Source organism: Mytilus galloprovincialis, chromosome 10 (genome assembly GCF_965363235.1).
Source record: "Mytilus galloprovincialis chromosome 10, xbMytGall1.hap1.1, whole genome shotgun sequence".
In the NCBI taxonomy this organism is placed as follows: domain Eukaryota; kingdom Metazoa; phylum Mollusca; class Bivalvia; order Mytilida; family Mytilidae; genus Mytilus; species Mytilus galloprovincialis.
The window spans coordinates 18,255,951-18,268,669 of record NC_134847.1 but is presented as its reverse complement, the minus strand read 5'-3'; the positions used below and the strand labels follow the sequence as shown (position 1 = coordinate 18,268,669).

The window sequence follows — 12,719 nt, the reverse complement described above, 5'->3', positions numbered from 1 at the left end:
GAATCAAACTTAACAGTCATCCTGTAGTTATTTTAAACTTTCAAAATCACATTTGATGCATGCTGTACAACTGTGACCTTGCTATAACGTTGAGCAAACTTGAAACAATAAAAAAAATCAATCAAATTTAGTTATATCGTGATAAAACAACATTTTTTTGTTGAAATATATTCAAATAATTACGTTTGAATTGTCTTTTTCAGTTTTGATAGCAAAATTGGTGTAAAATATATTTTCCTCCCCTCTTACATTTTTATGAGCATTTAATATACAAAGGGTTACCTCTCTTTTTGCATAAGATTATTAAATTAATGTCTTCATGAGTTTACCATAATAATCTTCTTTTATTGCTATTTTGTGCATTTTTCCTTTGATCTTTTTATGCCCCACCTATGATAGTAGAGGGGCATTATGTTTTCTGGTCTGTGGGTCTGTTGGTTTGTCTGTTCGTTCGTCCGTTCGTTCGTCCCGCTTCAGGTTAAAATATTTGGTCAAGGTAGTTTTTGATGAAGTTGAAGTCCAATTAACTTGAAACTTTGTACACATGTTCCTTATGATATGATCTTTTTAATTTTATTGCCAAATTAGAGTTTTTTCCCCAATTTCGCGGTCCACTGAACCTAGAAAATGATAGTGCGAGTGGGTCATCTGTGTACTTAGGACACATTCTCGTTTTGAGATAATTTTTCATCTCATGCTACTCGCATGAGATGGAAAATTGTCGCTAGAAACTAAGGAGGCACATGGCATTGCTAATGAAATTGACATGAAATTGACGACGTTGTCATAGGTAAAACAGCAATAAACCGATTATCATTAGTCATCTCAAGTGGATTGCTTTTCTCGCTTTCGCGTACAGGCTGAAGCGAGAAAATTAATCTCATTGAGATGATCAACGATAATCTATAAGAAAAGGTGATACACTGATATGTCAGTACATATTCTGGTAAAGAAAGAGTTTATCAGAGTTTTTATGCCCCATTTATGGGCATTATGTTTTCTGGTCTGTGTGTCTGTTTAATTGTCCATTTGTTTATCCTTCCATCTGTTTGTCCGTTTGTCCCTCTATCCTGCTTCAGGTTAAAGTTTTTGGTCAAGGTAGTTTTTGATGAAGTTGAAGTCTAATCAAGTAGAAACTTGTGCACATGTTCCCTACGATATGATCTCTCTAGTTTTAATGTCAATTGAGGGATTTTCCCTATTTTCACATTCCACTGAACATAGAAAATAATAGTGTGGATGGGGCATCCGTGTACCATGGACTATGGACACGTTCTTGTTTCACCAAGATTTAAACATTATAAAAAAGAAGATGTGGTATGATTGCCAATGAGACAACTATAGGTCACCGTACGGCCTTCAACAATGAGCAAAGCCCCTACCGTATAGTCAGTTATAAAAAAAACCGATAAGACAATGTAAAACAATTCAAACGAGAAAACAAACGTTCTTATTTATATAAAAAAATTAGCAAAAAACAAATATGTAACACATAAACAAACGACAACCACTGAATTACAGGATCCTGACTTGGGACAGGCACATACATAAATAATGTCGCGGGGTTAAACATGTTGGCCAACAAAGGGTGAATTAAAAAGTATCCTGCAATGTTACATTTTGAATTTAAAATTATGATATTTACATGCCAATATTTATAAAGCTAAAAGTATGAAAAGTGTTGCATGCACTAGAAAAGGATTAATTTCAAAATGTTTTTCATTTGCGGAAAAATATATGAATGGTTTTATTATTATATCTAGTGGTCGAAATATATAACAAAGCATTTCAATATAATCAATATAATAAAAGGTAAATACTTGCTAGTTAAACTATTTTTAGCGTAAAAATAAATTAAGGCAGAACGAAAAAAAGGCATCTAAAAACAAACAAAAAAACAAAACTGCAAGAAAAACAAAATTGAAAAAAACATGTGCTGAATATCTATACTGCATGTTGAATGCTGAACAAAAAGCCTAGTGCTGCAAAATGCATTAAGACGGGTGTTGTCTGATATATAAAAGTAATTCCTGTTTCAGACAGGCTATATAATTTAACATTCCCAGCTAAGGGTTTATATTCCCTTTGCCTTTTTCAACCATTGCTACTATTTATGAACGTTGGGCAGTCCCCAAACAAACTTCTGATAAGGGAATAAAACCCCTCAGCTGGGAATTTATATTATATACCCTCTCTGCAATCTGAATAACATAATATAGACATTCAAACACTCATATGATGAAGTCAAAGGTCCTGACACAAGTATTGACTTGTCAAAGGTTCTAGTCTTCCAAGGTACATCATGCCACTTTTTCCTGCTTGAATCTTATAAACATATATTTACCTGTAGTATAATCAAGAGGAACATAGTTTGTTTCATAAGATAACTGATGCTTACAAAGATAATATAAAAAATGGAAACACTTGTAGAACATAAAAATTTGATGTATATTTTAGATTTCTTCATTTGCCACAATCTTACTAAGATCAATCTAAATCTATTAACATAAAACTTTATTAGATAATTATGAATTTAAAGTTTTCTTACTCTGTAAAAGATTTTCTTTATTTGGTTTTAAGTTCATTCCAAGTGTTCCATAGTTGTATCAGGTAAAATATGTTCCACAAACATATCTGTTAGGTGTCGTTGAGTTTTTAGGGGCTGGGACCCAGGGAAAGAAGGGTCCATTTACAGATTAAACACTTTTGATTTAAGTCTCAACAGATATCAATAAATTTAGATTAGTGATAACCATAAACATCAATTCAAATTATCTTAAATGAGAAATCAGAAAACTGAGTTCAAAAATAAATTTAAAAAAAAAACATCATGCGAACCCCTTTTGTGTAGTCAAGAGCGTTAAACATCAACCCAGTATTTATGGTGCATATTATACTCGATATAGGTATTTTACAAACTAGTGATTCACAATTGAATCAATGATAATGAAATATACTCCAATTATCAAGATATCCAATGAACCGAGTTTGATCCATCCGAATCACAACTAGATTGGACACACAATAATGATGACCAGGAATGACAGAATCCTGGGATGTTGATAAGTTTTTAAATCAACGAGATATTTACAGATGTGTGGTATGATTGCCCATGTTAACCACCAAAGTTCAAATGAATCCGATGTTACTGTTCTGCCTCCAACAATGAAAAAAAAACTGTATAGTCTGCTATGAATGGCCACAACATTAAAAAATATGAAACAAATCAATTGAGAAAACTGACGTCCTAACAATTTACAAAAAACAAATATGACATACATAAGCTAAAGTCAACCACTGAACTGCAGGCTCCTGACTTGCGATATATATAGCATTATTACATTCCATGTTGTGCTCAATCTTAAGAATAAAAGTCAAATAGTTCCAAAAATTGTATTCATCGTAATAATTTCACTAGTCTGGTCTTAACTTATTTCCTATCAAAATGATTACATCCAACCTTGAATTCGAAATATTTTCAACATGATACTAATTTTGAAAAGAGCTTTGTTTTAATTATGCTTACATCCTATTATAGAATACCTGAGGTATAGAAACCCTGAGCGCTTTTAATTTCCTATCATAACAATTTTTTAAATGTCTTTTTATCAATTATCTATCTTACCAATGCGATTAAAAATTTAAATAAATAAAAAATTTCGACGATGTATTTACACTATTTGGATTTTTGTTTGTCTTTGTATTGAACACAATATTTTGTGGAGATGGAACATTATGTTGGCTTTATGTAATAAATAAGTACACGATCACACATAGCAAGACTGGAAAGTGAAAATAATAAACGTATTACAGCAATCTTATACATTCCTAATGATTATATAAAATTGAAAAGGCAACTGCGGACTGTCATATATATAGCCGATCGTCAAAACAAAATATATAACAGATTATGTAAAATAGGCATAAAAGTTCAAAAGATAGTTTATTATATCAATGTCCTTTAATCACATTAGATATTTGTAACAGAAAAATAAAAAGGTTATCATAGTTATGTCACGTATACTCATTCAGCAAATGCTTACATTTTTCAGTGACTTCTTTTAACCCGTTATTAACATAAAAACAATCATGTACGATGAAGATGTATTACACTTCTACTGAGATAACAACTAACACATAATAGTCTCAGATGTGTATCAATTTGCATTAAATTTGCCTTGAACTAGAACATATTCCTGTTGAGGGGCAGATAAAGCCCGCCTCAGGGTGCTAGATGTTTTTGCTCGTTGTGCTAAAACAGGAAACTATGTTAGATATACTGATCCCAAATCCTGTATACCCGTTGGTTACCTTTTGGTGGTTTTTTTTGCTCATCGGTCGAGTTGTCTCTTTGACACAGTCCCTGTTTCAATCCTCAATTTTAAGAAATTTGTACGTATACTGATAGATAAATAATATCAAAAACATTTGTGAAGGTTATTTTTTATTGCTTAATTATGATTTGCATGACATACATTAGATAAATAACACTGGTAAAAACTACATGAACATGACAACGCAAAAGTTCTTGAAAATAGACACCGAAACACAGGTACATGTAATACCCTCCACCCCCCCCCCAAATATGAATTAAAAGAAATAAAAAATAAATAAAAAAATAAAATAAAATAAATATACAAGAAAATGAAATGAAAAACAAATATCTTGTATCTTTTGTCCATTAAATACCCTTTTCCTACCTACCTCTGCAAATCTAGGACCCCAGAATTTTGTATGAAATTTCTGTTTCCATATGTTTCTTGTTTTGACCTTTATTTCGTAATTTTGTTTTATTTGTCCAAAAAGTATGGCCAGACTACACCTGCACTGAGTTCTGCGATCGATTTTAATGCACTGGTATAACATACTACTATTGTTTGTACAAATTCATTTTTCCAAATTTTAAACCAAATCATGTGCAAAACCGTCCTTTGTTGTCTAAATTATGATTATTGTAAATGTTTAACTACACGGTTGTGCATGCGTTTGACTGTGTGTGTGTTTGTTCGGATATCTGTTAAAGATATTGAAAATAAAAATAGTAGTAATCACTCGTCAAATAAAATTAACATTTCTAATAAATGTTCAAATAATCATGACTTATACATGTATCGATAGTATACGAAATTGTAGTTTCAGTTTCATTTTTGCATTAGAAGTAGGACAAAGTCTACATCAAAAGCGCATGACAGGTATGATATGCACTTTTTGGAAATGATAAACAGACTTGTTATTGATCATGGAAGGTATGTTTATTTTTTCTTTCTACCCATGCATGTGCATTACCATGTGAAATACGTTATTTGTTGTTAACCATACAGCCTCTCTGTTGAATTTCATTTAAATAAGTGTTATGCAGGACAATTTCTGCTTTTTATACCTACTTTTTCAGAATGTGCATTATATACCTTTGTCGCGATTTAAATTGTATTGTTTTAGAATACAGAACTTCTGAACTCACTTTCTAATTTTGTCGGCTAACATTATGTTCTTAAAAAAAATGTGTCTTGATATATTAAGTAGCACACAATCTTTCGACATTTAAATTCATTCTGAACCAAGTCAACCTTCAAACAATATCTATGGGAACAGAAGTCAATGAAGATTTATAGGTATATATCATGAAGGATTGATGCATGAACAATTCTTTTGGCATTTGTGCAAAGTATATAACCCCGATATTTCAAACACAATTAACTAATTTCATACACGGTTAATTTTAAACTATATGCAGAATTGATAACCATTTATATTAAATAATTTATGTATATATCATTGAGGCGTTCGTGAATTACTTTCTGCAATGTTCGAGTATGGCCATTGATGCAGATTTAGGCGAACGACTCTTTAGAGTACTTTAGTTAGATTATGTTTCATTTATATCACAACAAATTATCCACCCGACGATTAAATCATGACATTTTGTATAGTACATGTATATCTACCTAACTATATATGGACCAAAGGACTGATATCTATTTTCACTATCAGTTTTCAGTAAAAGTGTTTGAAGTAAAAGGAAAATGATATATGATTTAACAAAGTACACGTTCATTATTATTGTGATTTGATATATTATCTCAACATTATGGTTTTGTGTATTTTTCTGTTAAAAAAATACATAAAGGTGTGACGTATAATTTTTTCATAGATTTATAGCACTCGTTTTGTTTTGTGTAATTAAAATGATTAAGATACACGTGGAACTAAGGAAAGAATTTCCTTCAAATCAATCTAGGTACAAACGAGCTGTTACTAACAATGTACGAACAGGACCGATATTAAGCATGTTGGCTACGGACGTTGAGAGCAACAATATTTGCAATGCAGCATACTATTTATACATATTTCATTTATACCTACCTATATATGAGAATCGGGGATATTATTAGAAGCTGAGTTTATGATATATTAATCTTGTTTATAACAACGTTAACGTCGAATATATTTGTTAAAACTATAAAATTCTACTGTCTTCCCTTTTTATGAATATTTAAAGTCGATCTGTGACATTGATAGGATTTTTCTCAATCATTTAGTTGTCCGAATTCAAGTTTACAACACAAAGCCACTTTACTTTCATAAACTTCCGAAATATTGACTTTTTTAAAAATGCATAGGGAAATCAATACGAATATTACTTAAAAGGAAAATCAATACTGTTATCTACCATGTCTAAGGTTTAATGAATACACATTTCGATTCTATGAAGGTGTCACACAAAGGTTTTTAAACATAATATTAGATAAATATATTTTTTAAATTGCTTTATCATTTTCTGTTGTATACTATATATAGTACTTTATTAGAAGATCAAATGGGTGATCCGAGTTTGATAATATCATCGGTGTCAACTTAGACCCAGAGAAGCGGGAGTAATATGACGTATGCTTTAACGTACTAAGTAACAAAGAATTGTATACAGTCAAGGTAAAATTAGAGGATGGATAATGTTCCAATTCTAACAATAGTTGTTACCAACTGTTTTGATAAGATACTGGATGTTTGAATGATCACTATCATATAATAAAACAGTAAATACATATCTGTTACAATGCCTCTAATGTTTATCAGGTAGAACTTATATCAGCCTTTGAAAATAAGATAATAACAGCAAATGAAAATATGTTAGATAATATGTCACTGATGATGTTTCGTAAGTCACTTTTCACCGAGTATGTGACATATGGATCTACTGTGAAAATTTTAAGATCGAGATAGTCAATGAAATTGTTGCATAAAAACGAATGTCAGAACACAGATGTATTGACAAAATTCCATTTGAAAATCTATCAAATGTTGGTGTACTCAACGGGTATTCAAATTTTTGAAGCGATGTTTATATATCTAATAAAAAAAAAGGAAATTTACCATTAAGGTAACTGAGAAGTACAAATCTGAATAAAGCTGACAGTGAAATGGATACTGGCCATTGTTCCATTTTAAGCCAGAAAAAAATATATATTTATCTTTATTGTCATGCCCTAAACAAAAAAAGAGATAGCTAAAGGCGATATCATGTAAATATTGATAAAAAGAAAAACGTATGATGATCGAAGACTATCCAAGACAGTACGAACAGGATTAGGTTAATTATAAGCTGTTTCTAATTTAAGATTGAAGATATGAGGTATGATTACCAATGATGCAAATATCCACACCATGGTGACTAGGAATACGCACTTTAAAACATGCATGAACTAAGCATGTAAATGTAAAAAGAATTCTGACGTTCATTGTGGCAGCAAGTGTCACCCTGGGTGATAGTACCACATGGGGATTAAGATAGACAATGAAGATAAATATATAGCTTCAAATGACGAATGTTCACTTTTTCACTTTATCCAACTTTTTGCAATACTGTTAACTTGTAAAAATCAATAACAGATTTTGATAAACGGTTTGTCTTAATCTAATTGGTAGTTATCAATGGTACCTGGATTATAATTTAATACACCACCAATATGGCCCAGTCCGTCCTAGACCGTACGAGTATACGCATTCGACCAATACCGTACGCGTACGGTCCAAATGTTCTTATGGTCTGGAACAGTACCACCATTAATCAATCGATAAATCAAATAAGATTGATACCAACAAGTATCGATAGTGTATTTTAAGTTTTAGATACCAATGATGCATTCAAGTGAAAAAGATGAAATGTAGAAATATAGTAAACGGCAAAGAATGTGGAGTAGATTTATCACCTAATGCGAACTGTTGTGTGGAATGTGGAGAAGATGTGCGGACTATAGAATGCCCGAAGTGTTCTACAACTGTAAAAGAAACACAGAAATTTTGCCTCAATTGTAAATGGAAAGTAGAAGAAAATGCATTTGTAAATAAGACGTCACCTTCAAATGTCACACATGAAGAAGATCCTGCAGACGAATCAGTGGGAGGGCTCCAACATGTGCCACTGTATAACGAAGGTAAGTGTAAAACATTTTGCCTCATTTACCAAAAACATAGCATATTTTTTTTCTACATTTGAATTTTATCATGAACATTCATTTATTCACCCTGATTCTAGACGGGAAAACACACAGCTTTCGTTTGTCATCGTTGTTCTTCACCAAACATGTCATGTAAAATCATCGGGAACATGGGAATGGAATCATTATGTGATTTGTTCTCCGGTGAATTTCCATATGAAAACAAACATGCGTCATTACCTGCAATGCTGAAAGCAATATGGAAGCACATTACGAAAATAGTTAATAACGTGCTCGACATAGAGAAATCACAATGAAACGCCATTTGCACCACACTTTTTTTTATGTAGAATTGAGGATTTAAAAGAATCAGCAGCTTAGCATTGCTTACTTCATTTTACGTTATCAGGCTATCAGGTGTTGGACAAATATCCTGTAATTATAGCTATCTTTATCCTTTAATTTGCAGTAGACCCTGAACTTTTTGTACTCTGCACACAAGAAATCATTCTGAATATTATTTTGATTTTGTTATAAGTAACATTCTTTTGTTTGCATTGCATAACTTTACTTAAAGATGTAAGCGAGGCTAATAAGTTAAAAACGGAGACAGACAATGCATTTGACAAGGGCAAAGAAGATCCGATTGATGAGACTAATGATGAATATGGCAATAGTCAAGCAGGACAAACAAACAGTTCTTCCAGTGAAGATTCATCTAGCGAAAACGAGGAAAATAGCGAAATGACACATGTAAAAACGACTACTTCTGCTTTAGAAAACAGAAAACCTGAAGGTATTTACTTTTGATATGATGGTGAAATTAAAAGGATTTGCAAATCCACCCCTACCCCATCCCAAAGGATGACTGGGGATTGAAATATGGTCACCATTGGTATTCCCCGACCGGAAAAAAAACCAACTCACCAAAGTTACGCGTCCGTTTGGCTGTGCGGGATGTATAAGTCCGATCAGTACATTAAATCCAATGCCTCGTGTAAAAAAGTTCCATATGCTCTTTGTCCGTTAAAAATCCACACAACTAATCTTTAAGGGGTCCATAGGTGGCCCTATCCAATATACTGTCACTTTCCCGTGTCAGTCCAAAATATCCCGACATTCATTCTGGACGGTCTCTATAAATAAAGGCAACAGTAGTATACCGCTGTTCAAACTCATAAATCCATGGACAAAAAACAAAATCGGGGTAACAAACTAAAACTGAGGGAAGCGCATTGAATATAAGAGCAGAACAACGACACAACACTACAATGTAACACACACAGAAACGGACCAAGCATCAGACAAAATCCCACGAGAATAACAAATATAACATCAAAACCAAATACTAGTACATGAATTTGGGATAGACAAGTACCGTGACACGTCTTATCGCAATGTCAATTTACACTCAAAAATAAGTTTTTATAACAGCTACCGATTGTATATGCATTTCTTATTTGTTTTCGGTCTGAACATACATGAAACATTTGCCACTGGACGTCCAGCAACCAACAACCAATCATTTGAAATAGATTAATAATTAATTTGAATTTAAAGAGAAAAAAAATGGAATGGGATTCAATTACGACCTATTAAAAAAAAACACTTTTTTTGGCTTTCAAATGTGTCACCATCTCAAGTTAAACAGACATGTGTCTTGATAAAATTCCATTGATACACGGCATATACGACATACATTCTGTGGGACCCCATACAATTCTTCTTTTTTCTTCAAATTATAAAATGGATAATTAATCAAATACATGACACAACAGCGTCTCCAATTAAAGCAGATGCAAGTCAAGTGGTAGCGCCAACAGCTACTTTGGTCAACAAAGAAGGTACAGACGTACATGTTACCGGCCGTGAGAAACTAGTAAATACGAGCCATGCTAATAAAGAACAAGGTAGTGGAGCAAAATCGAACGATTTACCACCCAAAGACAAACCGATTAGTACTAAGAAAACAAAGAGACAGAAGAAACAGGAGAAAAAAGAGTTACAGAAAAGAATGAAAGAACGTCATAAAGATATTGCCAGTGTAAGTATTATTATGCTTCATGATAGTGCTGATGATCATCCTTTAAACTCATGTAACTGATATAATATGCACAAAAAATGTAACAACTTTTTATAACCTTATTGTTTTCAAACTCTTTACAAAAAATGTCAAACAAACCAATACCTCCCTTTTTGTGCTCTACACAACAAACATTTCTATCTACGCGTGTTTTACTTAATAAATACAAATAACCATAAGTATGTTATTGTTTATTTAGTTTTATGATTGGCTTGGAATCCCATGAGTGCCAACTTCATATCATACAATAGATTTACATAACAGCCGATTGCATTGAGTGTTTATGCAAAGGTAATATCTTTGGTTTTATCTTGTTTGCTAGCTCAACCGTGAAGTTATTAGTGCACCGTTCGACTTTTTACAATGAGTAGAACCCATGCCGCATAGTCCGCAATAAAAGGACACGAAATGACATTTCTAGAAAAAATATTTGTTTTAAAGCCAAAGCAGTTCAGCAGTCGATATTCAAAATGTATTGAGGCGAATAAACAATATTCAGCAACTTCCAATTACATTTTTTTGTAAACAATTGTTTTAACTTTTTTTCAGATTGACCCAAACACGAATAGACATTTAGAAAATGAAATATACAGGTATGGAGAAACAGAAAAATAAGTTGGCTTTAAACATTTTTTCCACATCATTTCTTATTTTTGGTGCATCAAATGGCAACTTTGAAGGATCAGTTGTACAAAAATAGACAACGTTTTGACCAATAATATATTATTCTAGACGATATGTATTAGAATTAAACGAACACAATCAAATTCAGTATTTCTTGTGTTGATAAAACATAAAAGGGCTTAGTTAATGATCCCAATAGAAACGAACACGATTTAATGATTTTTTATGAGTTATCTTTATATAATGAGAGAAGTTCGTTAATTGACATTCAATGTCACTAAAATACTCAGACTTATTATTTTTTCATTGATTAGAAGAACAGAATCCTCAAATTCCAGTGACAAGACGGGAGAATGTGTTCAGATCTACTTCCATGCAATTTTATCACCAACTATACTTTCAAATCACAACAAAGATGTAGTGCTGGTGAAAATCAAAGGAAAATCTCAAGACTTAAAAATGAAATACAAAAGGTACATTTAATGTTATCTGCATGAATATTATAATTCGACAGACATATAAGTTGGCTTTTAACGGTTTAGTGAAAAAGAAGGTGATGTGGGTATAAATGCCTACAAGACAACATTACGATAGCAGTTTAACTAAGAAAGATGGATTGAAAATAAGAAAGTGTTTACACTCATGTTTAAACATACCACGTACTAATACTTGAATTTATTTTTTAAGCGAAGTTGGCAATATGTTACTGAATTTTAAGAGAAGTTGCGTTTGACATAAAAATCCGACTTTATATTTACATTGAACGCGATTAAACTCAAGTTTTAAAAGGGTAGATTGATTAAAATTATATGCATTAAGATCTGTATATATACGTTGAATGAGATGTTGATTACAGTTAGCTTCATCATAGCCCAATCTAGCAATCACTAGCTTTTATTCCATTGAAATATGATGTACATGTACACTCATCCAAATATTTGTAAAACTTTATATGTTGGAAACCTATGCCATTACAGCATGTTTTGTAATGAATTTTCCAATTTAATTACAGAGTCATAGGTAACGGGTTTGCCGAATATGAAGGCATGTTATGCGTAGAAAAGGGACAACCTAGATCATTAGTTTATAACTATTATGTAAAAGTTGGTGGCAAACACGATGTAGATGAGTTTATTTACAACCAAGGACATCAAGAAGCAATAACCAGATTTATCGATTTGAAAAAAATTGCGATGAAAGGTTAGTATATTACATTAATAAAGCATTACGTACCACAAAAGATTTCTGACTTTTCTCTTAGACATGCTAGAAGTGGATTATATTGAAAATACCAATGATAAAGAACTGTTATACATTGTAGGAATTGACAAAAAATCCTGTTTAATGATCAGTGAAATAACTTTATCTCCTCCTTAAACTTGACTGAGTTAAAGAAGTACTTCGTTAGTTTAACCGCTGACGTCAGAAAAGTATTTACTATTCAAGAAAAGCAATCCAATCACACGACCGATTATAAGGACAATCACAGTTAAACAAAAATGCGCATTGTCATTTAAAATTGAGAATGGAAACTATTAACTAGCTTGGATTAAATAATATGCTCTTTGATATAGACA

At 32.0% G+C, this 12,719-nt stretch overlaps 1 protein-coding gene across 1 annotated transcript; it reads left to right on the top strand.

The window, feature by feature from the left end:
* Positions 1–7,983: 7,983 nt before the first annotated feature.
* Positions 7,984–12,347, top strand: LOC143048883 (uncharacterized). Its single transcript, XM_076222752.1, has 6 exons — positions 7,984–8,432; positions 9,013–9,231; positions 10,229–10,479; positions 11,068–11,111; positions 11,457–11,615; positions 12,155–12,347. The coding sequence occupies exons 1-6, from the start codon at positions 8,156–8,158 to the stop codon at positions 12,345–12,347; spliced, it is 1,143 nt and encodes a 380-aa protein (XP_076078867.1). The 5' UTR covers positions 7,984–8,155.
* The last annotated feature ends 372 nt before the right edge of the window (positions 12,348–12,719 follow it).